We start from the raw sequence: 26045 nt of genomic DNA on the forward strand, positions 1-26045 counted from the left end.
ACTCTACCTCGTGTAGTCCCGGATTTGACACCCTGGGCTGGAAGGGCATGAGGCCAGGTTGTGCCCGAACAAGCGATGTAGCCGCTGTTTACAGGTTGGGCATACCCTGGCCGAGTGTAAAGGGGATATCGTATGTAACTCGTGTGGGAAAACGGGCGATCTCGCTCGTTTATGCCCAGACCGCTCATACGCCGCGAGAGTGGCTACGGGCGTGGTTGAAGAGGTCCCCGTCCTGGCCTTTCACTCCGTAACATCTGATGCTCCTCTCATCGCCCCAGTGTCCGACACTAACGCCCCGGTGGAGGCTTCGTTGCCCCTTTCGTGTCCCACCTCGTCCTTGATCGAACTTGCCGAGACCGCCAGCCTGCCCACTGAGGCAGAGCAGGACAAAACGGCGGAGATGGTACTAGCGGAGTGGCATGCGGAGCAGGATGCCGCTTGTACTGGTTCACCGGTAGCTACGCCCGCTATCGGTGATATTAGTCGGGCCCCCAGTCAACCGGCCCAAGAGATATTAAGTGGCCCAGATTCTGACTCGCCAATGGAAGACTGCACTACTTAATAGTTGTGGCTAAGGAGTCCTCAGATTGGTTTCACGAGACGAAACAGGCCACTGATCTCATTGACTCGAGTGGCCCTTCCACCTTGCCCGCAGTCGCTTCCGCTATATCGGACACGGTGGTCGCTAGTGGACCTCCTGTTCCTGACAGGGGGTCCACTCGACCATTGTTGACGAGGAGATAAGAACTCTGCTCGCTCGGAGGAAATGGGGGAACACCGCAAAGGGCCTGAAAAGACCCGTATTATCAAAACATCGTAAATTATGACACCAGACCACCTTATCCCTCGTCACCCTTATTGTGAATGGTATGAGGGGTACCCCCAAAATGCGGCGGATTTACAGTTCTGCAAGTTGCTCCAAGTGGATGTGGTCCTTTTGCAGGAGACTCACATATCTTGTGAGAGTGATGTTCATCTTTGGTCCTTGGAGTGGGGAGGAGGTTTTTATGCCTCCTTTGGATCAGGGGCATCTTTCGGGACTGTAATTTTGGTGTCCCCAAAACTTTGTCATTGTGTGGGAAAAGTGGAGAAAGACCATGAAGGTCGGGTGGTATGTATACACTTAAGGCTCACGCGGGGTGAGTTGGTTGTGTGTAATGTGTATGCCCCCAACCGGCCAGCATGTAGTAAAGATTTTTTCAAGGTCTTGCCATCCTTTGTACCGGGCAGGGCAAATTGTATCCTGGGGGGGGGGGGACTTCAACTGCGTCCCTCACTCTGCTTTAGATAGACGTTCGAGGAAAGAGGCCCCCCAATTGTACCACCGGTATGACTGAGCTAGGCTTGTTTGTCAAGCACCGAGATCTTTTGGATGTTTTGAGGTCCCAAAATACCAGGTGGTTGCTTGTACGTGGCATAAACCAGATGGATCAGCTTCATCTAGACTCGACAGGTTTAATGCCCCGCGCAAGTTTCCTCGATCTCGGTGCTCGATTATTTAATATCCTTTATCTGATCATGACGCAGTTGTTTTGCGCTTGCAGCTGCCGGAGTCCTTTCATGTGGAGAGGGGACTTTGGCGGCTGAACACGGAAATTGTTAAAGAGAGAACTTCAGGGAGCAATTTGTCGAGAAGTACAGAGGGCAGTCCCTCAAGCCTGCTTTTCCCAATGCGTTAGTATGGTGGGACGAGGTCAAGTCCCTCATCAAGCAGTTCGCAATCAGGTATTGTGTTGAGAGAGCTCACCAACGGAGATTCAAGTTCCATTCCTTGTGCAATAGAGCAAGGGATGGTTCTTCATCGTCTGATCTGCATGCACTTGGAGTGTTTCTCGATGAGAAACTGCACGGAGCCCGAGTGCGTGCCAGAATCCAACTTTGTTGAGGCGGACGAGAAGCCCACTATTCGTTTTTACCGGGACGACACCAAGTCTGTGGTTGACCGCAGAATAAGGGCATTGTGTCATCCTAGTGGGGTCGTCGTGGAGAGCCCGCAGGCAGTCCTAGGGGTATTTAGGTCGTTCTTTTCGAACCTGTACTCCAGGGCTGCTGTTAGCGAGGATCTCCAGGAGGACTTCTTGTCTGGTATAGATAAGGCCCCCCCCCCCTTGAGAGTAAAAATGATAGCTTGGGCTCGAATCTCTCCGTTGGTGAGACTCCGTGGGTGGGGGCTAGAGTTAAATGCGTGCAGTATGCCGATGACGTCACTTGTATTGTGTCGGACCTCGCCTCCTTGAAGCCTTTATGGAAGGTTTTGACCACCTTCCAAGAGGCTACTGGTGCCAGACTCAACAAGTCCAAGACCAAAGGGCTGCGTTTAGGAGGTTGGCACGGCCAATCCCTCCCGTTCGATGCTACTTGGTCAGATGTCATGATCAAGGTAAATGGCATCTGGCTAGGTTATGGTGCCCAGGGGGCCACCACTTGGGCCGAGAAGGCTGATCAGGTGGAGGCAAGGCTCGAAACATTGAGTCACAGGTTTCTCTCCCTCCCTAGGAAGGTTACAGGTGTTAATAGGTTTATTGTTTCTCTCCTTTGGTATCCTGGTACGGTGATCGCCGCACCGGATCATGCCTTGGTGCGACTGGAGAAGACCATTTTTAATTTCATTTGGGGAAAGCGCAAACCAATGCTGGGCTTGGTTTGGTCCACCTACCATCTAAACTGCGCTTTCTCCTCTTGAAAGGTGTTTTTGTTGCTTTTGAAAATCCTTCGTTTCACTTTGTTTTTTTTTTGTTAGGTCCTGGGTTGGGTTTCTTTTTCGCCACCACTGGCCCGGATCCTTTTCCAATAACCGGCCAAAGGCGACACGGGGGTCTATACTCAGATTGGATCTGTGTTATACCCACCATTGTTTCGTTCAATGCTCGCGCCTGTGTGCCCGTCGGCTTGCCGGACCGCCATCTCTCCAGATGTGTAAGTCACCAGATAGCCATCTCCGGGACTTTGCGTGGAGGATTGCACATAGGGTCCTCATCACTAACCATTTTCGCCTAGTCAGGTGGCGATTAGGTGATGGGATTTGTCCCCGTGTGGGCGGTAAAGCCATCGAGACTATGCAACAGCTTTTGCTGGAGTGTCCCTTTGTCCGGTTGGTGTGGGATTGGTTTCACGCCTTCGTTATTGGTGTTATTGGTTGCACACAGTGGGCCATTAGTAGTGATTATTTTTGTATGGTTTGTTGCCCCCTGTGTGCTCAACCTGTGGTAGGGATCTGCTGCTGTTGTTTGCCGCTGTCATCAGGAGACACATCTGGAACAGCAGATGCCGCCTAGTTTTCGATGGGGACGTCTGGAGGGCAGAGGATGTTGTCCCCCTCGTGCAAAGTGGCATCAGGTTGCGCATGGAGGCGGACTATGCACGGCTTCCCGACACTGCCATTCGTAGACTCTGGCGCAAGCCTGTCGTCTACTATCGGGACGGCGTTCCCCGGATGAAATTTGGAGTGAGTTAGTTTGTAGGTGTGGGGGTTGTGTGGTCGTTATATAATATTGGTCGCTTTTATGTTTACTGTTTGTGGTTTTGTGGGTTTTTGGGGCCGGTTTGTTGTGTTTTATTTGCTTTGCTTCTGTTGGCCTTTGGGTCCGTGTCCTTTTCGCGTCAAGTTGAACGCTGCGTTAGTAAGAGATTGATGGGTTTCAGTTGTTCTTTTCCAGACTGGTGTTGTTTCTGTTGACCTTTGGTCCGTGTCCGTTTTCTTAGCACGTGAAAAGCACACAATTCCCAACTGTAGATAAAATTAAGTTCTGACTGCATATTTTTTTTAATATCTTGCACTTGCTAAACTTAGGGTACAATATGTTACCTCTATAATCGTACCACTGTGGCCTGGCCGACCCAAGTCGACCTAGGCTAGTAATGTGCAACAGCGTTAAAAGTGTCATTAGTGGCATTGTGGATTTTTAGATTTATTTCTACTAATGTAGCAGATGCTACAAATCTGGATGCCGTCTTATAACCTTACAAGTTAATACTTAGGCAAACATTGCTGTTCATAGTTTTATGCATACTGTAGGCTCCTGGTAGCTTTGTAGCAGAAGTTCTAGCCTAGTATGTTCTGAAGTCATGGGTTTCTACGTCAGGACAATAGCTTGTATTGTGCATACATTGTTAAGTTGATGTGCGAGGCAGTATAGAGAACAGTTCTCGTAATTGGCTGCTCAAACAATAATTCACTAGGCCATTCTCACCATCATAACTATTACATCTTCTTATTAGTGTACTCAGTGCATATATTTATGGTAAGAGCGCATTGCAATCATTCACTATTTTTAAACATAATTTTTAACGGAAATTGATATTGAAGCTATAATTAAGTTTTGACATTCTGGTTTTGTAACATGTAAGTACTACTTTGCCAGCTTCCATGCCTAAGGACAGTTATCGTAGTTTATAGCACCCTGGCAAGGGCTCCAGGTCCCTGTGCTGTTTGCCATGAATCGAAAACTCGCTATTGGCATGCTGAATAGGCATGCCAAAGCACACTTAATTACTCATCATATTACGAGAAAGAGACATATCTAATCACTCATGAATATACTTTTAAGAAAAAGTAGCCCATGAAAGAACCTGGGCACGAAAACCAGACTACTCAACGACTGATTCGCTTCTTACCCCAGTCCCCTTGCATCGAGACTGTGACTGTGTGATCATCGTCAGGTGTGCATCACCATTCCCCTCCAAAGGGAACAGATAGTACACATGATCTTAGCCAAAAGGCCGAGAAGCGATCACTCATGAATATGTTATGCATGCCAAAAGAGATGGATGAAATCAAGTCAAATGGCAGGAAATACACGGAAAGCCTTAAATTTTGGCCACATTCCTAATTGTTGTAACAAAGAAGAAAGAGTGCATGAAACTGCCAAGAAAATTAAACCGCCAAAATTGCAAGAACTGTTCGGTTTGGAAAAGCAGGTTGCTGTTGACATTTGCAACAGTCAGTCAGGTATATTACTTTGCCACAGCCACTACAACGTGGTAACCAGAGCTTGGAATAGGTGCAGTGCACTGTGTGCTTAACCTCTGTCACGTGTACTTTGAGAAACTTTACTGATAAAAGTACCATTAAACATTTTCTTGCTGAAAGAATGTAAGCAGAGTGCAATGACAGTCTTTGTTACACATGTTATCAAGCTGTAATAAGATTCAGTAAAAGTAGAGAGTACAGTGACAGAGTACGATCGTCTCAGGAACATCTTTCAGACTTGTTGTTCTTTTGAACACACTGATAGCAATGCACATGCTCTATCAAACACAATTCAGTTTGTTGGTGGTGGTCGTCTATTAAAGGATGAACCAGTTCTACTCGAAACTGTGTGAACACCATGAATCTGCTGTTGATCAGTTTTCTCCTACGGCATCTATGGACAATGTTATATCACAAACAAACAATCCTGTTCAATTACTATCCTACCTAAAAGCTGCAATTGGTGACTGAATTGTTTGTTCACATGTTACTAATGAAAGAAGACTTGGAAAAATGTTGAGACGTTGTGGAAGTGATGTAATTTCTTCATTGCATAAACTTCTGTTTTCGTTCACTAGAGAAAGAAAGATATTACAGGCTAAAGTACAGGGTTTGCAAATGAGCCAGTCATCAATTGACAGAACCGATTACTTTCACCATTATCTTCACCATTATCTTCTATCAAGTGGTCTGCACACTGCATCAGTAAATTGATCCAAGTACTTCATTGACAACAAACCTTCTGTAGCATTGGCATTGTAATTTCTCTGTTGACAGTGAGATATCAAAGATACCACTTCTTTTGTGGAATTTTGTTTTATGTAGCACCCTCTCAGATGCTGAACAAAAACAGCTAGCAAGCTATCAAATAGAATAGACCAAAACTTTTTGCAGCAGCTTCATCCACACACATAAAAACTTCTGTTTTTAGGAATATAACACCTGTAATGATCAATGTTATACACCACTCCATATGGCTCCGTCTGATGTTGTTGACCCACTTTGCTAGTTCATCATAATCTTGTTTTCAGTTTTTGTCGGCGTTTGGTATCACTGTCAGAAACCACTTTCCAAAGTTTCCAGACAGCTTTTGCAGCGGAAGAAATGTCTAGGAAGCCTTTTCTACTAAGCAAAGGTTTCTCCATTACATGTTCATAATATTGATAGAAGTTCCAGTTATGCAGCAGTCTCTGTTCAAATTGTAATAGAGGGTTCCATGGTTCTTCTGTACAATCAGTACAACCTATACAAAAGTAGACAAAGACATACTAGATGAGTACCACAGAGGTTCATCACCCCCCCCCCACAGTCTCCATTGGTGCCAATTTGGTGAAAGCCAAAGCAATTCCTATCAGCAGAATCATTAGCTCTATCAAAAATGAAGCATCCACTTTTCATGTATATGTTTACAAACTTTGTGTGACACTCTAAAAACCTAAATTTTTTAATTCCCGACCTAAAGAGTGCAGTTTCTCAATTTTCTGCAACAGATCCAGTAAAGTCGACCATTCAGTTTAAATGCATTCTGTCAGAACCAGCAGATAATGCTGAAACCATCCTTGATATCCTACATGAGAAACATTCAATTGGCAATTGGACACAGTATCCCATTGTTGCTGGAGATGCAAAGACGTATAAAAACCTTCTTGAGGCAAAGAGGATGGATGACTTAAATTGGCTCTTGCCTTATCTTGGGGAATGGCAAATGTTAAACAATACACAGGGACTATTCATGAAAATATATCTTGATGTTAGTGTGAAGCAATTGCTTAGGTTATTTCACAAGGGTAGTAATCTTACAGCTATTGCAACTGCATCAGGGTTCAGGAAAACACACGAATTCCTCATGCAGTCATGCAATTTCAGAAGTTATATTCATGTATTGCATCAAAACCTTGGGTCCCATAGATCAGATATATTGAAGCACTTACAGGATGTACTTCAGTTGTCTGGTACCTGTTATCAGGATTTGCTTTGGTTTTTTCATTGCATGGGTCAGACAGATGCTACATGACAATTTTGGATATACTTTACACAATTTTGGATATACTTTACACATAGCGACATGTTCTATTATACCTGTTTGTTTATAGCCATTAGACTAAGTTTCATTTGTCTACTGTTTCAGTAAGGAAGCTGGCTCCTATTTTCCATGCCATGGTCCGTCCTAATTATCTCAGACTTGTTCCTATTCACATGGCGAGTGTAAAGCAGTATCCTCCAGAAATTCTTAAACATCTTGAAAGTGGTGCATTTGCTGTTAGTATTTCCGCTGCACTTGGCTGCTGTGTTGCTTTGGATGAATCACATGAGATGATAGTAAATAAGGCAGTGAAAATAGCTATGACTACCACTGGGATGGGAAGTCTCACACGTCTCCTACACTATCTGCCATATCGCTCTCAACTTCTAAGAAATCTGAAATCAGAGTTGCTGCCTCCGCAAACTACTGCCCATGCACTCGAGTCACATTCATTTTATAGTATGACTGGAACTAATGTGTCTAATTACATTGACAAGTTGAAAGAGGTAGTAAATCTGTTCTCAGCAACAACTCAATGAACTCTCATAAGCCACATATTCACATGAGAAGTCGCTTCTCCTTAGGTATCTAGTGATCTTCAGAATTGTTATCAGAAGGGAGAAGATCTGACATCATTTATAAATTCCGTCCTTTTGAACACTTGTTGGAACCCCCCCCCCCCCCCCCAAGAAGGTCATGCAGAAACATTCGTAACTTTACTGCCAAAAAGAAAACAGTATTAAAGCAAAAACAGGAGCTCAAGGATCACAAGATTACAAATTGCTTGATTAAGACGACAGATAGCTTTCTCCAGATCATCACAGCAGCCAGTGCAGTCACTGATGCAGTTTCTGCGTTTACCTCGTGCAATCTGCACTGCTGATGAATGCTCTCTCTCAGCATAGGAATTCCAGAGCCGCTACCCTCTGTTTTCTCTCTGAAGTAACTTTTGAACACAATGAGAATAACTGTTACATTATTTACGGAATGTTTTGAATAAATTGCCCTCCACTCAGAGTTGACACTGCGTTTGGTGAGTGTAGTGTCGTAATAAAATAGATTACACACTTTGCGTTCGACAGAGAGTCACAATAGAAGATTGCGTCGAAGTCTGCTATCAGAAGTTATCAATAAAAACGAGTACACCGTACTGTATTCAACTGTAAACAAATGCCTTGAACTGTGTCCTTATCTGAAACAACGAGTACTCTACATTGGCGACGAGGATAATTTGTGATGGCCACATTCACGATTCCACCGCCTCCACCTCTGGAGATAGATTCATCAAGTCTTGCAACAAGCTTCAAAAATTTCAAACAGGCATTCACAAACTTGTAACTTGCAACGGGGATAGCCACACGAGACAACTCGCTGCGGGTGGCGACTCTGCTAGCCGTGATAGGGCAGCCAGCGGTCGACTTAACGAAGCTGACGCAAAGACATATCAGAAGGTAATCGATCAGTCTGAAGTGCATTGTACGGGACATGCTAATACTACATATGAACGGTACATATTTAACACGAGCGTACAAAGAGAGGGTGAATCGTTTGAGAGCTTTGTTACATCTCTGAAGCAGAAACATGTGAATTTGAAACATTGACAGAATTCTCTCTCATAAGGGACAGGATAATTCTAGGTATGAGAAATGCTAACATTCGTCAACGCCTCCTTCGTGAAGCACACTTGACCCTAACTCAAGCCATCACAATTGTCCGAGCAGCTGAAGCAGCCACTGCACATGCCAGTGAGAAGGCAAAGAGCACTATGAGTGACATTTCTGACGTGCACTACGTCAAGCACGAACGTCAAAACAGTCATAAACCCGCTAAATTTAAACAACAGCAGAATTCAGTCACAGATCTGCCGTAACTGTGGTGACAAATACCCTCATACTGATCATCCATGTCCAGCCCAAGGAAAAACCTGCTTATTCTGCAAAAACCAAAATCACTTTGCAAAAGTCTGCAAAACCAAGCTGAAACAACAAGCAGAGGTTAACCTTATAGAACAGACGATACAACACTCACAGTCACAACCATCTCTTCAAGCAGCGCAAGGTGAGTCAAATAACGAGGACTATCTCTTTGCCATAGGTCCATCACATGAGAGTTATCAACTACTCACAGTATCCGTGATCATCAATGATGTTAAGACTACAGCTGTGATTGACAAAGGTACGTCAGTGAACATAATGAGTCGAGAAACTCTGAACACAATCTATACAGAACAATCACCACTCGAACCTACAGGCAAAAAAGTCTATGCATTTGGTGCCAACAGTCCCATTGATGTTCTTTGAAAAATCTCTCTGCTTGTACGTCACAAAGCGCAAATGCAAAGAGATATATTCTTCATTACGGAGCACAGTGGTCCCACTCTGCTACGTCTGAACACTGCGAAAGAGCTCCACATGATCGCAGTTACATACAATGTTCATGCAGCACCGTCGGTCATCGACGAATTCAGTGATCGGTTCGTTGGACTAGGCAAGCTAGCAGGCGTGACACGCAAACTACACGTGGATCAGTCCGTCACTCCTATTACTCAGCCGCATCGCAGGATACCTTTCCACGTCAGACAACATGTCGAAGCCGATCTAAAACGCTTACAAGGATTACACTTCATCGAGCCTGTGCATAGTATGCCTACACCATGGGTCTCTCCAATTCGAGTTGTGCCTAAACCAAAGCAACCAGGCAAAATCAGGATTTGTGTTGATATGCGAGCTGTGAACAAAGCTATCGCGAGAGAGCGGCACGTCACTCCAACCATTGACGACATTAGCTAAGCTGAATGGGGCAACAGTATTCACCAAGCTTGATCTAAACAGTGGATATCACCAAATCGAATTAGACGGCATCACGCTATCTTACTGTTTTCTCCACCCATGTTGGCTTGTATCAGTATAAGAGATTGAATTTGAGTGAAAAGCGGAGCGGAACAGTTCCAAAATCTGATACAGTCAGCCCTGGCAGGTCTTCAAGGCGTGATTAACATCAGTGACGACATATTGGTATAAATGCGAGTTCAACAAATCTTCGGTTGAATTCTTTGGGCATACATTCAGCTCATCAGGCGTATCACCAAGTCCCACGAAAGTCCAATCGTTGATCGAGGCAGCATCTCCTAGCAATCGGGAAGAAGTCAAAAGCTTTCTTGGGTTACCAAACTACTGTGCAAGATTCCTTCCAAACCTTGTATCACTATCTCAACCACTTCGTGATCTGGTCATGGGAAGAGCGTCACGCAAAATCCTTCAATGACATCAAGCATGCAATAGCACAGCACTGTCATATGGCATACTTCTCGCGTCTTTATTCCACAGTCGTTGTAGATGCTAGTCCCGTAGGGCTATGTGCTATGCTATTCACAAACCGAGCGTGAAGCCCTGGCAGCAACGTGGGGAATCACAGAATACCAAGCAGGTCCAGCCAACCCTACCGACTATTTGTCGCGACATCCGTCACCTAGCACATCAACCGTTCAGCCAAACGCAGAAGAGCACATCAACTTAATCGTTGAAAACGCAGTGCCCAAATCGATCAACATGGATGAGATAGTTGCAGCGACCACATCAGATCCTGTTTTGCGAGCATGCATCAAAGCTGCCGAAGGGAATAGCTGGTACTCGATTACACCAGAGTCCTGCATTGCTTCAAAAACTTAAAGAATGAGCTCAGCGTACCAAAAATGGAGAAGTGCTACTCCGTGATCACAGAATTGTGATTCCGTCAATCCTTCGCGATCGCATCATCACAATCGCACACCAAGGACAACAAGGTGTCGTTCGCACGTATGGAAAGCCATTTTAACATTTAATCGGGAATTCGAGATATCTAAAATAGATTTCGAGATATCTGAAATTCTAATTCAGATATCTGAAATTAAATTCGAGATATCTGAAATTTAATTCGAGATATCTAAAATAGATTTCGAGATATCGGAAATTATAATTCAGATATCGGAAATTGAATTCGAGATATGCAAAATTGAATTCGAGATATCTAAAATAGATTTCGAGATATCTGAAATTTAATTCGAGATATCTGAAATTTAATTCGAGATATCTAAAATAGATTTCGAGATATCGGAAATTATAATTCAGATATCGGAAATTGAATTCGAGATATGCAAAATTGAATTCGAGATATCTAAAATAGATTTCGAGATATCTGAAATTCTAATTCAGATATCTGAAATTAAATTCGAGATATCTGAAATTTAATTCGAGATATCTAAAATAGATTTCGAGATATCGGAAATTATAATTCAGATATCGGAAATTGAATTCGAGATATGCAAAATTGAATTCGAGATATCTAAAATAGATTTCGAGATATCTGAAATTCTAATTCAGATATCTGAAATTGAATTCGAGATATCTGAAATGCATATGCATAAGTTCATAAAATGGCGCGAAAAATTAAGCTACAGAAAGTGACAGTGAGTACGTATACAGGGGGCTGCCATCGTCGTCGCGTCGACGTATGGGTGGGATTGAATCTAGCGTGCTTGCTGGCTAACGTAAGGCCTAGTACATACATGTAGCATAAATGAGACCGACGAAAGTATACCTAGCTCTCGGCTCACGTACGAGTTAGAGTCGGTACATAACAAGACTAGGTAAAATGGATGTCAATCACTTGCACAATCTGGTAAATAACGCTCAAGCAGCCATTCGGCAGACATTAGACGATGATGATGACTTCCAACTTCCTGACCCTGTAGAAAATGACAGGCCAAACCTTAGCTCAATGCCGAGTTTGATTGAGCAAACAAGGCAATCGTTTAGAAGGAGGCGATCATCGAGTCCGAACCTGCCAAGTTCTAGTAGCAATCGAGGTAGGGGCCATAAGCAGCATAGCCTACAGGCTACAGTAGCCTATAGCCATAGGCCTATAAGTATAACGTTAGGCTTAAGTTACAGGTATATCCCAGATTGGACCCTAGGTTGTGTGTTACGCTAGAAAGTTTAAATAGTGAAAATATTTTAATGGCATAGGATAGCCTAGGCCTAGGTTAGATTGTTCACAGTACACATAACATCACATAACAGATGTTTGCACACAAGTATTACTACTAGGCCTAGCAAGTAGCATATAGCCTACATACTGTTTGGCAGAAGAAAAAAGGGACCTGATGCCCACATGTTGATGTTTTGATTTTTATTTGGGTTCTTATGTGTGCATAGTTGTAGAGTAGGCCTATACGTATTAGTAAAGGTTCATAATTGACACACCTTTGTAATTGACGCACCTTCAAATATTCATAGCAACAATATATAGCAGGCACGCTTAACTTTTGCAGCCATACTGAGTTGCAAAATATTTGATGAGTATTAATCCATTTCAGGTATATACCTATGCTGATCAATTTTTTTTAAAGCTTTTAACACCTCCGCCCCCTCCAAGTTAATTTGAACAATCTTTTGGCATTTGGAAATATTACCCCTTAAAAATAACCAAAATTCCCTCTGTATGATACCACCACTTTCAAGGAACGACCTGTCTGCTAAAGACTGAAGCTCAGAGCATAGCAACCAGCATCCAAAGTCAATGGATGTATACTTAGGCCTACACAACAGTAAGCTTATCCACGAATATGTAAATTTAGGGTATGAAAGAACTTGACACGGTTGACATTTTGTGGTCAAATGTTGCTCAATTAAATGCGTAGGTACAGAATAATAAATATTTTGAGATCATTTAGTTTCTGAGGAACTACACATGAAAAACGAATACAATTGAGTGATTTTGGCTTTGCATTGATAGACATTGTTAATCAAATCCCGAAGTGCGTCAATTATGAGCCCACCACATTACTGTAGGTTAGCTTATATGCAGTAAGGCCTAGATATTTGACGTCCAGGTAGTCAACTCCTAAAATGTTGCTCGGAGATGATTTATTGGCATTAACTATTGGAATGACAGGATAAAAGATGCTAAGCCACACACAGCATTAAGACATATTAGTGGCACTGCGGCAGCCTACTGTACTTAGCCTAGCCTGCCCAGGCTATTAAGGTTGAGACTAGTGGAACACTAGTACTAGTAGTTGTTACTCAGAGTTTCACGCTTTAAGCGATCATCAGACAACTCCATATACATATGTTGCTGGGCCCTCTCCAAAAGTTCCCAAATTTATTGTAGGCTTGGAACACCATTAGCTTAGCAACAATTTCAGTTACTTTGCTTCAATATTGGCCAATCTATCACACTTTGAAATTCCGCAATTTGACGCCACCGTGGCATTTGGCATTTCATGTCTCATTTCTTAGCAATTAAACATCCTACTACCTTAAGATGCCTGTAAAGTCTATCCCATAGAAATAGAAAATTATAAATCAGGCTATAAAATCATTGTCTTGAGAGTTACCTCAACTTAACAGTGCAAAAATATTTCATTTTTGTATATATCGCTAGAAAGTATGCTATTTGTAGTGATAAATTGCTCCTAAACATTGCTTCAGGGTACTTGATTCTTTCAGAGGTTATTATGTCTAGTACAAACAATACAAAATAATGATTACAATGCTTTCCCATAATATATTAGCAAGTTGTGCAGCTCTAAAGTTGCCATATTTCCTGCTGCGATTCAGCATGAGGAAAAGGTTTTGATGTCACTTTTTGACCAATGTAACCATGTTAGAGCTGTGAGGGTTTTATGCTTTAAGTGTAAGTATAAAGTTCCTACACCTTACCAAATTTCAGGTTTCTAGCATTTCTCAATATTAATTTATGAGATTGTAAAGTTTCTCTGATATACAAAAGCAGTCGTCTTTGACAGCCAATAACTCAAGATGAGTCATGTTGAAAAAATATGATTAGTTTTTCTGGAAGAGATATAGTACCACCCTGTTTGTACAACATATTTCAGGAGGTGTTTTGCCTTATTTTGAAATGTGTTAAAATTGTACACAAAAACGTTTTTTCCATGTTTTGATGTTCCACATGTTTTTCAGCCTGGGTATTGTACTTTAAGGTCACTCAACTCAATACTGTGCAGATTGCAATGTCATATAAACAAATACTATTTGCAATGTACTTTCTCCTGTTTTAATCCATTTAATTAGAAGGCATTAAGTAACTGAATGTCAACCAGTACATCAACAAGAAACTATCTTTTTGGAAATTCATAATACTGTATCATCTGGCAAATATTGCAATAATAATAATTTTCAATTCATCGCCTGTCACAAGAGCTTGAGACAGTTTAGAAGCATACTCTGGTGTCAATCAGTCCTTTAACAAGACTCTTACTCGGTGAGAAATTAGGCAAGGTTAATCTCACCTCCCTTGAACTCAGCTGGTTACAAGGTGATTGATCCAGGTTTTAAAATTAAGATTCTCAGGTTCCGTCAGGTTATAAGGACAGAGGACCATAAGCTTTAAGTTAGAGAAGGTTCCTTGTAAACTGGAGGTCTGAAGACATTTCTCACAGCATAGTTGTTAATGGGTGGCACATAGTTCTGGCACATACTTTAAATGGATTCAAGAATGCAAAAGGCAAGCAAGCTCTTTTATAAGACCAATAATGTGACATTATTTGTTTGAAATTCAGTAAGAAAGCGAGGAAGAAAGAAGGAGGTCACATGGAAAGCGAAAGTGTTTTTGTTCCGAAGATGCAACCCTGACTTTTTCCCCTCACCCAATGAAGTTAAGCATCTTTCAGAAAGTGGATATGGTAAGCAAAATGAGAAATGAAAATCTTGTTCATTGCATATAACTGTACCAGCTGTGCAATTATGTAAAGCACTTGTTCAATATTCTGTTCTCATTCTACTGCCCTATTCATGTACCCCTGGACCAGTATTTTAATGGTTGATTACAAATCATCTGTCACATGATCATTGTTTTATTTCAGTCTGTTGTGTAGTATTCTTTTTACATCATCCATTTGAATTTATGACCTCATATTTGAGACAGAAAATTCAAGTAATTTTAATCCTTACATTATTTGTTTTACTCACTGTTCTATTCAACAACCTTTCGTCACATGGCATGTCAATACAATATACAATAGGTTATGCACAATTACAGCTGCTTCTTGTTAAATTTGCAGTGACATTTACATGATATAACTTAGAATTATTTCTGAAATGTTCTATTATTTAAAAGAATGTTTGTGAAGTTGTTAACTGAGTACATACAAGTACAAATGTCATAAAATATTTAGAAATGTGGTATAAATAAAATCTTTTCCATTGATGTTGAACAGGACAAACATCATCTGAGATAATCAGAGATCAATATCTGTATCCTACATAGTAACTTAAAGCTACAGATGAATTTTATACATTTCATTTCATACATTTTATACATTATATTCTCAGCTACATGTATCCACACTCAACATGTTACATGGATTAAAGTGACATTGTGTTTTAAGCGACAAAATAGGAAACCTGTTTTTGACTTAAGCAACTGGCAATGCTAAAGTAATGGGCAAAATTCTCTGATGTGCTCTTCATGATGTAGAAGATGACATGACCTTTTGAAGTAATTGAATCTTCAAGAGCCGTGAAAAAAAGAAGATATTAAAGTATTGTTAATTAGTTTTGTGAGTTTGATTTTGTCTGTATTATCGGCACTGAATAGTATATCATAGATGCAGAGAAACATGTTAAAAGGAAGTCTGTGAACCTCAAGTGATGATTTTCTGTTTCTTGCAGGCTTTACTAAAGAGGCAGCAAAAATTATACGAACATGGGCAAAACCTGAACTGGAGGAGTATATTCATGCCTGTTTTCCCAATGCACCACTTGGCCTGGTTGGTTTTGACCTTGGACATTGTGATAAGGCCAGAGTTGTAAAGAAGATTGAATTCCAGACAATAAAAGAACTGGAAGGGAAGGTGGGCAAAGGAAAAGTTCTAATAATCCCACGGAGAGACCTGCCTGGAGTGTCAGTACATTCTGAGGTATGTTTTGGCCAAACATGGGAATTTGCATATTGCAATAATGTGTAAATTAGATTATGCGTCTCTAAAAACATTTCATATTTGTGTATACTGTGTTGAATACAAAAGCACTCAAAACTATACCTAGTAAACCCATGCATATCCAAATGTGAGCTTGTTAAGCTAGCTTTGTTAGTGTGAATAGTATAATCATGTACTGATGAAGAATGTCCTATGTCAGAATATTCTCAAGGAATGGTTCTTATTAGGCATGTTGTATCCTCCAATTTGCTGTAAATGAAAAATTAATTATTAGGCAATTGTATGATGAATATCAGCTAGTTTAATTCATGAAACTAAAGTCACAACAACATAGAACACTGAGATTGACCCATTCTGGAAGGAAATCAGTCATCATTAATTGCTGAGGAATCAAGGAAAATAGTCATATTGATTGACAAACTTACTTATGACACCATACAGTAAGTGTTGCACTGTAATTGACAATGATCATTTCTCAATCTTGTTCTATCTTCACCTTAACAGGGTCTTGCCTCTGGCACTCCAACTGTAAGCTTCAATCCACAAAGAGGTAACCAGCAAGGTATGGCACTAATTGTTTCCTTTGTCAATATGTTCTATGTGTTGTTAAATAGTGAATACAACTGAAGTCAAAGTGTTGATTACAATTGCAACTTGCAGAACAATCAATCTTTAAATCTTAAATCTTTAATTACAGGTGGGTTTAACTGTTTTATTAAAATATGTGGGAACGAATCTAATATCTATACTTACAAGTAACAACCTGTTCTTGATTTACATATTTGAACCAAATGTTTATTAATTTACATCTGACTGTCAAAAAACCTATGGCGAATAATCATAGTGTCATATCTCTTAAATACCAACATTATGTAAATGTTAGAATTGATGTCTCAAACAATGTAAACAGTATTACTGTATGTTTAAGTATGTGATTAATGGTCAGTGTCTGAAGAGTACAGTATACTGATCAGAAATTCATGGCGGTACACAAACCATAGTCCAAGTTTATGTGAAGTCCACCTCTTACACTTTTGTTAAATAACAAAAGTATATATGAAAATGGAGGAGCCCAGTTTAATTCTGTTACAGACGGTGCTTCAACACCACACACAAGTGGTGTTCATGATTCAACCTCTATTGATGTTACACCATCTAGAACCGATGGCACTACAGTGTGAATTTGACATTACTAGCAGCACCATCATCATCCTCTGCTACTCTTTCATCAGGTAACTTGCCTGCTCTTTTATAAGAAGTACCACTGTGGTAGAGTACAATCAATCAATTTCGTTTGCAAAATAGTGCCACATGCATGCTGTGTGCAGTACATTGTATGTTGAAGAGCCTTTTTAAAATGTTTGGCTGTGGTGATAAAGAAGGTACATGGGAATTTGTACATAAATTAGTATACCATTGGTATGATCCTTGCTCAAAATGTTTTTACTGTAACCTCACCATTCAAAAGCTAAAACGTGGCTGGTTAATGAAATTGGTCCGTGATTGGTACAATGATATTGATGTAGAGATGGTCTGTACCTTTTTTTGTAGATCACACACACATATAATTGATTAATGGGTGTAAGGAAAGAGTTAGTAAAAAAAAGGAAATATTCAATAACTGAATTTGTTGGTAGACTACAGTACAGTTGTCAGTGCCATTTGGGTTTTAGAGGGTGTAATGAGATGTTGCTAAAATAAGCTCCTGGAGTAGAGTCTCAGCTGATCGTTGGTCAATTTGAGTTGGTAACTGACCAGTGTTGTTGATATACCATATAGTTTCTTACTGGAGTCTTGATGTATTTTATGGGTAGGTGGGGCACAATGGAAGACCAAAAAAGCCAGTAGAAATTTTGCAATATGAGAATTCAAATGGTTATAAATCCATTAAGACAATTTCAATACCTAGATCATCCCTCTGATGGTCTATGAACAAAGCAGAGGGACCTTAATACAATGAAGTGTGCCTGATTGCATTTGAGATTTTTCTTGACTTCTTTTTCAGGAAATTTCAATTGTATTCTTATTTAAATTTATTGCATTTCATACATTTTCTCTCTCTCCTTCCCCCTTCCTCCTATCCTTCTCAGTTTCTCTCTTAGATACCATTGAAAATGGTGAACCTCCTTTGATTGATTTGGATTTTGATGGTAAGATTTTGCCATCTTTAATGATGCCTTCATGAGGTGTCGGATTACATTGGTAACTTGTTACATTCAAAAGCATAGCAATTTGAAGAACTTAAAAGATACTGACAATGTGAATGCAATTTAATGAAAGGACACTTCCTATAGGTCACTGTGTGAAAATATTCCAAATACAATGGCTTTCTTCATTCATGTTTACCCAATTTCTCAATATGAACTCCTGTTTTTCCGAGATTTTTATTTGGTGACCATGTTCCACTTACAAAGTTCATAGCAGTTATTGAAAACCTTCAAAGTCCTCAAATTTCCTAGTCCTTCAAAAGTGATTGAATGTTCCTAAATTCCTTGAAAAAGTGTATAGGTATTGGAAAGTCATTAAAATTCAGTTGTCCTCGCAAACCTTAAATTTTAACACCAGGGAGTGGTAGAGTATGTATATACTATGAAGTATGAAGGATATTGTAGTTTTGGGTTTTGTTTGTCCTTAAATTTAATTTGGAGAATTTGGCAAAAGTCCTGAATATTTTCTACATAAATGGCTTCAAAACCCAAATGCAAGTTAAACCCAAAATTATACTCTGGCACCAAACTGTCTGTAATAAGTCAGCATTATGCAAAGGAAAATAGTATATTCTATTTACTTTGAGGAGATCAATGTACATTCGATGTAATACTTAACATTGATCTCATAGAGTGTGTTCCCACACTGGGGATCAGACTCAGCACAAGAGATCAGAAAAACAAATAAGACCACATCTGACTTGCAGTCAGAGTAAATAATTACTTAACTTGCAATTAGGGATGCACCGGATATCCGGTCCGGCCGGATAGTGAGAAATTATCCGGCCACATCTTTTTCAAAATCTGCCCTGAATTATTCCTTAACTTAAATCAATGTAAACTATTTCCAAAAATTAATAAAAACATTCAAAGTAAGGAAAAATTAGGTTTAACATGTTTAATTTAATTTTCTCACTGGTCTGACCCACTGTTTCTAAAGATCAACCAAAATAATACAACTACTGTAATAATATGAAGAGCTCTATATACAACAAATACAGTTTGCAGTGAAATCATTTCTTGCAGCCTTCATCAGTTTAATATTGTGCAGTTAAAATAGACCACTCATATACTTATCAGTCAAAATACTGCTCCATTGAATCTTTACTTTCCCATTATTGTTGGCATTCATGTTTTCTCTGAATTTTTATGTGTGAAACAATCTCTTATATGGTCAGAGAGAAAGACTTGCATGAAATGAAATGTTCAAAATCCAAACATGTGCATTAGGACCTTACCAAGTCAAAACAATTTATAAATAAATGAAGCAATGGACTAGAAGAGTTTCCACCAAATGGGGTGCCAGTCATAGAAAAAACAGTATCTAATTTTCTCACAGAAAGAGATATCTCTTGTCACGATGAATGTTCCTAAAAGTTCATGAAAAACCTAAATCTTTAAGTGTTCTAATGAACATTCAATTCCATTTTAAAGGATAGATAAAAGATAGATAAGAAGTTTCTTCCACTTCTGGAAAGATGAAATTTTTTTTTTTTTTTTACAGATAATATTGCAGTGTAAAAATTTTTTACCAAATAATGAATAATAAAAGACAATTCTAAATCGTGATAGTAGTGTTACTGCAACAATTAAATAATCTTTTTATTCAGTATAAAGTATGAGATTTGTGAAATGTAGCTTCCCGTTTTAAAACAAACTTCATAGGTAGTATGCAGTATTTTTCAGCAAACAAATTTACATACTGTACCAAGCTTGTCAATAATTTTATTGTAGTTATTTTATTAAAGAATGTAGATTACACCACTTCAAGTCATATTTAGTCTCCTAAATGGGGTCTTAATTTGACCTTCTTTATAATATGCGTATACCTCACCTAAGATTTGCTCCTTGTTTCATACTTCTACTTCTTATTTATGATTTTCTTTTGTGTTATGGTTCCGGCCGGATTTTATCCGGCCGGATTTCATGTACTATCCAGCAAAATCCGGTTCCGGCCGGATCCAAAAATTTGGATCCGGTGCATCCCTACTTGCAATACTACATTCCAATCAGATACCAATTATCAATATGTACGCTGCACTTCTAAGACCAAAAAGTGACCTGTTGACATCATGTGCAATACGCAGTGTCCTGTTGATTGATCACGGGTGGAGGTTCTAACCCTGTATAGGGGTTAGAACTTGAAGTGTTGTGAAGTTGTTGATATTGCTGGAAAAGAATAACAGATTGCTTTGGATTTTCAGGCTTTTTAAAGATTTGAAGGTACTAATAGACCGCACATCTTGGTGTGCCTTATGTGCTGCTAATTAGTTAACTGCAGTGTCTTCTGTGCACTCATGTGTATTTCCTAACGAGAAAACTATGAAATCAGCCGTTCTGTTCATGCAAGTAAAGTAAAAGACTCTAAATTTTCAGAACATAAGATCCAAGTTAAAAGGGATTGCATGAGGCAATTATGACAAAGGAACCTTAGGGTCAAGGTTAACAACACAATTGATTTATAAAGGTGGCATGTGATTATTAAAAGGCTAACAATTGGTGTTGAACAATCAAACCAAACAACGAGTAGTTGCCTTTACTCCAATCATAGAGCCTTTACACCAATGTTGTAGTTCCATCATGTCACTGAATCCATGTTGCACATTATTATATTCATAGAGTTGCACAAACTTTGCAAAGTTTGTGTTATTGCAGCAAGAATGTTTTCACTAGTAATCATATTTGTTAATCAAGTAGTTGAGGAACTTGGAGAATAAAAATACCATTTTGAAATTCACTTGATTCTGCCAAATTGTTCTCTACCTGGATGTCAATATCATGGCATCATGAACGAAAATTGTAAAAATTTATTGTGCACTAATTACATCTTTTAGATTAGAGTGATGGAGTGTGTCATGTAAAGCTGGTGATTGATAGGGACTTCTCATGCATATTCTTCTCTATTTTACAGTTGAAGACAACACCACGATTTCAGCTCTCAATAATGTACCGGGAGAAGTAAAAGAAGGTAAACTTTGAAACCATTATGATTGCGTGCATGAATGTGTGTGTGTGACACCCAGCTTGACAACACGATATATCAAGACTGCAATGATGGACACTTGTCATGTTTAGTGTATAGGTGTATCTTTTGGAGAGGGAGAAGTTTGTTGTTTATGGTTCAAAGGTCACCAAAGAGTCGGACACTGAAAACATGATACGCACGATATCTCAAAATTGGTAGCCTGGATACTGTTTAAACTTGATTTTAAACATGTTTTTATTGAGGGGAAGAACCCATCGATTTTATTGGAGGTGAAAGATTATTTGGGGTCAGACCCCTTAAGCTTTACTAACAATTTGTTTTCCTATTCCTTACTACAGCTTTTTCAACCCTGCACATGAGCCTCTTGGAAGAAAGAGAAATCAAAATTAGAAGGGCACACTTAATGGAGGATGTGATGGCTGCATATAGTGATGAAAACTTGTGCCTTCATAAACTTAAAGTTACCTTTGAAGGAGAAAGCGGTGATGACTTTGGAGGATTGACAAAAGAGATGTTGACATTGTTTTGGATTAAAGCCTCACATAATTTTTTTCATGGTGAAAATGTTACTGTGCCATCCATTCCACTCTACCGCTTTCGAAAGGAAGGTACTAAGTATACAACGATTGGAAGAATTTTGGCACACACTGCAGCTTTGACTGAGACAATTCCTTGTCAAATTGCTAAGTCTGCTGTTGTTGCCATGGTTTTTGAAGGTGATATTAATCCAGACTATTTGCTGAAGGACTTTCTCCTCTTTGTCAGCCCAGCTGAAAGGCTCTTGCTCAAACAAGCAATGCTTGATTTTTCTACTTTAACTACAACTCAAAAAGACAGACTTTCTTCATTCTTTTCAGTCAATGGCTTGTTAGAGTTGCCAAAGAAGGAACAGATAAATGATCAAATTTTAACTCTTGCTGAAGAAATCCTTGTCAAGTCTCCATCAAGATTCTATGGCCTCATGAAAAAGGGGATACCCATGACCCATTTTGAAACATTTTGGAGACAGCTTACTTTGGATCATATTCAATGCATAATGGATGCTCAAAGACCCACAGTGACAAAAGTTATTTCTTCATTGAAGACTGCTGAAGATTTGCGTCCCGAAGAAGAAAGAGCATTTTATTTTTTAAAGGAGTACCTACGTGGACTGAATAATGATGAGTTACTTAACTTTTTAATATTTGTCACTGCCTCAGTAAATTTGCCAGTAGATGGGATAAGTGTATCCTACGTTGGGACCTTTGGAATAATGCGCCGACCTGTTGCCCACACTTGTTCTAATCTTTTGCAAGTGAGCACAAGCTACCAGTTTCCAGGAGTTTAAGCGTGAGATGACTGCTTTTCTTTCAGACGACCATTCCTACGAGTATACAATTGCCTAATTATTGAATGGGGAGTGAGTTGATAACATCATGATAGCGTTGTGTAGCTGTATACAGTTGTACAACTAATCCCTTAACAACATTAGTCATCCATACATCGTGTTTCATTATCTGCTACATGCCCTCTGAAAACTGCAACTAAAATTTGTGCAAGGCAAAATTGCCAGGTAGTTTAGTTTGTATACTGTACATTAACTCAAATATGATATATCTTTACTCACATTTCAAATTGTATTATTGGGTAGAAAAAGTGCTTGCTGTTTTGATGATGGTCACTTGTTCAGTTTAAGGCAAAGTCTGACAGCTTCCTACATGCAAGCTCAATTGAGGGCATTTTACTGAACTCATTGTTCATTAGTATTTTCCGATTATTTCTTGAAATTTTAGCTTTATTCAATGTGGATTGATTATTGAATACCACTTGGTTTTCCTAATCTTTGTTTCTTACTTAAAGGTGCAGCTCATGTAATGTAAAATACGGGTACATACTTCTTGCATTGTTTATTTTGTTTAATACAATAACTTTGAAATTTGATCCAACTAGAATTGGAATCATCTTTGCTTGCCACCTGAAATTGCCTTGTTTCATGATCTTCCTTTGTATCTTTTTAAGAAAACTTTTGTGATTTCCATCCTTGGTACATATTTATATAGAAGTTTACTTTTTATCAACTGTTTTAATCAAGAAACTGCATTATCCACCTTGCCAGGATCATTCCATTTCTAATGCTTCTTCCCTTGTCTTTCTGTCTGGGACTTTCAAGTACTAAGGAGAGAGATTTTGATATTCCGTCCATATATATTCATTCGTATTTGGTTGCAACACTTCCTCTGTTTTAATTGTTGTTATTCTTGAAAGGCTTTATCAAACATTCTTTTACAATATGTAAAGCGATACATCAACTTTGCTTCACACACTGCTTTATCTAATATTTAACGAGATTTTTTTCCATGATCTCTATTTAGAAGTATAGTTTCTTGCTTATTAATATGGTAATATCATCTTTATGTTCTAAATTTACTTCAATGTTCTTCTTGTGTACTGCAGTCATTATAATAGACTTACTGTAGGGAGTAAACCTGTGGGTCGCTCTTCATTATTAAGAACAGTGAAACAAGCATTTTTACCATGATTTAGTTCTATTGCTGGTGTGAAAAACACCAAGTAATTATGCACTATGTTTCCTCCCTTGCTTTTAATGCAGTATTTTATTGTTTTGGCTTATAGCTCAGTTTTCTTGAATAGTTATTATTCATTTTTGGTTTTATTTTGTTTGTATTTTCTTGTGAATAGTTCAGAATATATATTTCCTATTCATACAACAGGGAAACATTAAAGGTGACAAAGGTTATGAATTGAATAAACTCTTATTAGCTTGACTCAACTGCCATTGTTTCAACTAGAGTATTCCCTCTGCACATTCGTAAGAATGCTCAGCATAGGACTAACAGGAAAAGAATAAGCTTGTAATAACAGTTGTAATAGTAAAAGGTAATAACATTTCCATAAGTATCTACCTTCAGCCCAGAATAGATGTTTCGTTACTGCCACCTGAATATGAATGCTTTTAGCCTTTAGGTCCTATGATATATCAACTCTGAATTTATACCTTCAGTTAGCGTTTGTGTTATTGGTATTACTTAACATTCCTTCCTATCTTTTATACTTTAAATCTACTATTATGCTTTATACTTTGGATATTAAACAAATAATTTTACCATTTCAACAACTGTACCTCACCTGTTTTTTTTTAAATGCATTTTGGAAACAGGGTTAAATGAAACCGCTCCCTAGGCCCAAGACAACCTAAAAAGGTTCACCCACCTGTGTTATCAGTCAACAATTTTAGAAATTTCTTCTCTTACTATCCACCCCCAATGACTCCCCCTCCCCTTCCACCTCTATTACCTGAACTTTTGAAACCAAATGCAGGTCACTGTTCATAGCTTGCATGCCATGCATGCATATATACAAATTTTGAAGAGGTGCATTTTGGTCACGTGTGTGACATTCAAATTATGCTAATTACCTTCATTATTAATGCATAATTGAAGATCAGGAACCTCTGCTTAAGGAATGAAATGAATTAACCAATATACAAGTGCCTCCATGTGATAGTTGATAACTGAAATATTATTCTAGAAACTCATGTAGAAAAAAAAATTTAAAATTAAAAAGTACAAATTTTGGCTAAAACTTACAATAATGCTAATTTATGCAAATTAGTATGCCATGGTTTTAATTTTACTGAAAAAAACCGTAATGCAGTACTCTATGGTGACAAATACTGTGCTACTTTTTCTATGCACTTAAGATACTTGTCCAATGGATCCGGCAATCCTTCAAGAATCTGCAGTAGCTCAACACGTATTTCACTAATGCAGATACCGTCTCTTTCAGTTCTGCCTACGGAACCATCTGGAGTTAATAAGTTGTTTTGTACTTCTGCTTGAAGTCTCATTTCTATGGAACGAGTTTCATGGAAAATTTCATTTGAAAATGTTTGGTTTGAACCATAGTTATTAAGCATTCCAGCTAGCCACATCTGCTCCGGAGTCTTGCTATGTGCCGTCCTCAATTCATGTGAGTTCCAAGCTTTTTGAAATTTTCCTACCTTTTCATTCATCTAAATACACAAAATGCAAAGCATAGATGTGAATGTCATTTTCAACATGTAAATGTCCATAATCTTCCATTTCGTAAAATTTGTGGTAAAAGAACTGAATGACTTGCTTAAACACATCATACCAGAGGCGCTCAATCCTGCAATTGTGTACCGATCGACCAGTAATGTGACTTCCTCTCTCTGTGCCACGAATAAGGTTCATTAGGAGTGCAACAAGGACATTTTCTCCTCCGTAATCTGAACGTACTCGAGAAGGAAGTCCAAACTTCCTGGCTCCAACCATGAAAAGATCTACTACAGCAGTGGCTTTGTTTGTACATGAACAGCTCAGGTATGGTATCAGTCTGGAGAAACCATCAAAAAACAGAGGTGGAGAAACAATCAAATTGATGTTGACTGAAGGATAATGCACTTACTAAACTTTCTAAGGATTTCCTAGCAATGTATCAATATGAATTATGTGTATGTAGGTCTGTCAACCAGGGGCGTATCCAGGATTTTCCAATGGGGGGGGGGGCGTCAGGCATGAATGATCGCCGTCCTGTGGGATGGGTCTAAGGGGAGGGGTGGACAATTTTTGCTTTCGAAGAAGGGCTGAAATGCAAAATGGTGGCATATGCATGGGCGGCGATCCGTACTTCCGAGTGGGGGGGGTTGACCTTGTTGACTATCTAAGCGTAGCGCCACCATGGGTTGGCGCGAAGCGTATAAGAAAATTTTTGGATTAACAAACCCTCTAGATGGCCGGAAACGGCACTTCCCGAGGTTTCCAAGCGGCATATACCCAACTTTAAAATAGGGATGTCATGTCCGAAATATCTCATAATCAGGATCCAAAATCCTTTTTTTTTAATTTCGGGTGTTATTTTGGGAAAATTGCCCCTGTCAATCTTGTTTCAGGCGCAAC

At 39.3% G+C, this 26045-nt stretch overlaps 1 protein-coding gene and 1 pseudogene across 2 annotated transcripts; one reads left to right on the plus strand and one right to left on the minus strand.

Annotated features, from left to right (window-relative positions):
• Nucleotides 1–4654: 4654 nt before the first annotated feature.
• LOC139957881 (U2 spliceosomal RNA) lies at nt 4655–4731 on the minus strand (annotated as a pseudogene).
• A 3236-nt stretch (nt 4732–7967) lies between these two features.
• Nucleotides 7968–25638, plus strand: LOC139954819 (uncharacterized). 2 transcript variants are annotated; one of them, XM_071954777.1, is made up of 8 exons: nt 7968–8443; nt 14554–14676; nt 15665–15912; nt 16438–16495; nt 17026–17165; nt 18024–18083; nt 21052–21108; nt 21465–25638. In XM_071954777.1, exon 8 carries the CDS (start codon nt 21482–21484, stop codon nt 22451–22453), a length of 972 nt encoding a protein of 323 aa, XP_071810878.1. In that variant the 5' UTR covers nt 7968–8443; nt 14554–14676; nt 15665–15912; nt 16438–16495; nt 17026–17165; nt 18024–18083; nt 21052–21108; nt 21465–21481; the 3' UTR covers nt 22454–25638. The 2 variants fall into 2 exon arrangements, with proteins under 2 accessions (XP_071810878.1, XP_071810877.1); XM_071954776.1 differs by lacking the exon at nt 7968–8443 and adding an exon at nt 11397–11835.
• Nucleotides 25639–26045: the final 407 nt, after the last annotated feature.

Source organism: Apostichopus japonicus, chromosome 17 (assembly GCF_037975245.1).
Source record: "Apostichopus japonicus isolate 1M-3 chromosome 17, ASM3797524v1, whole genome shotgun sequence".
In the NCBI taxonomy this organism is placed as follows: Eukaryota; Metazoa; Echinodermata; class Holothuroidea; order Aspidochirotida; family Stichopodidae; genus Apostichopus; species Apostichopus japonicus.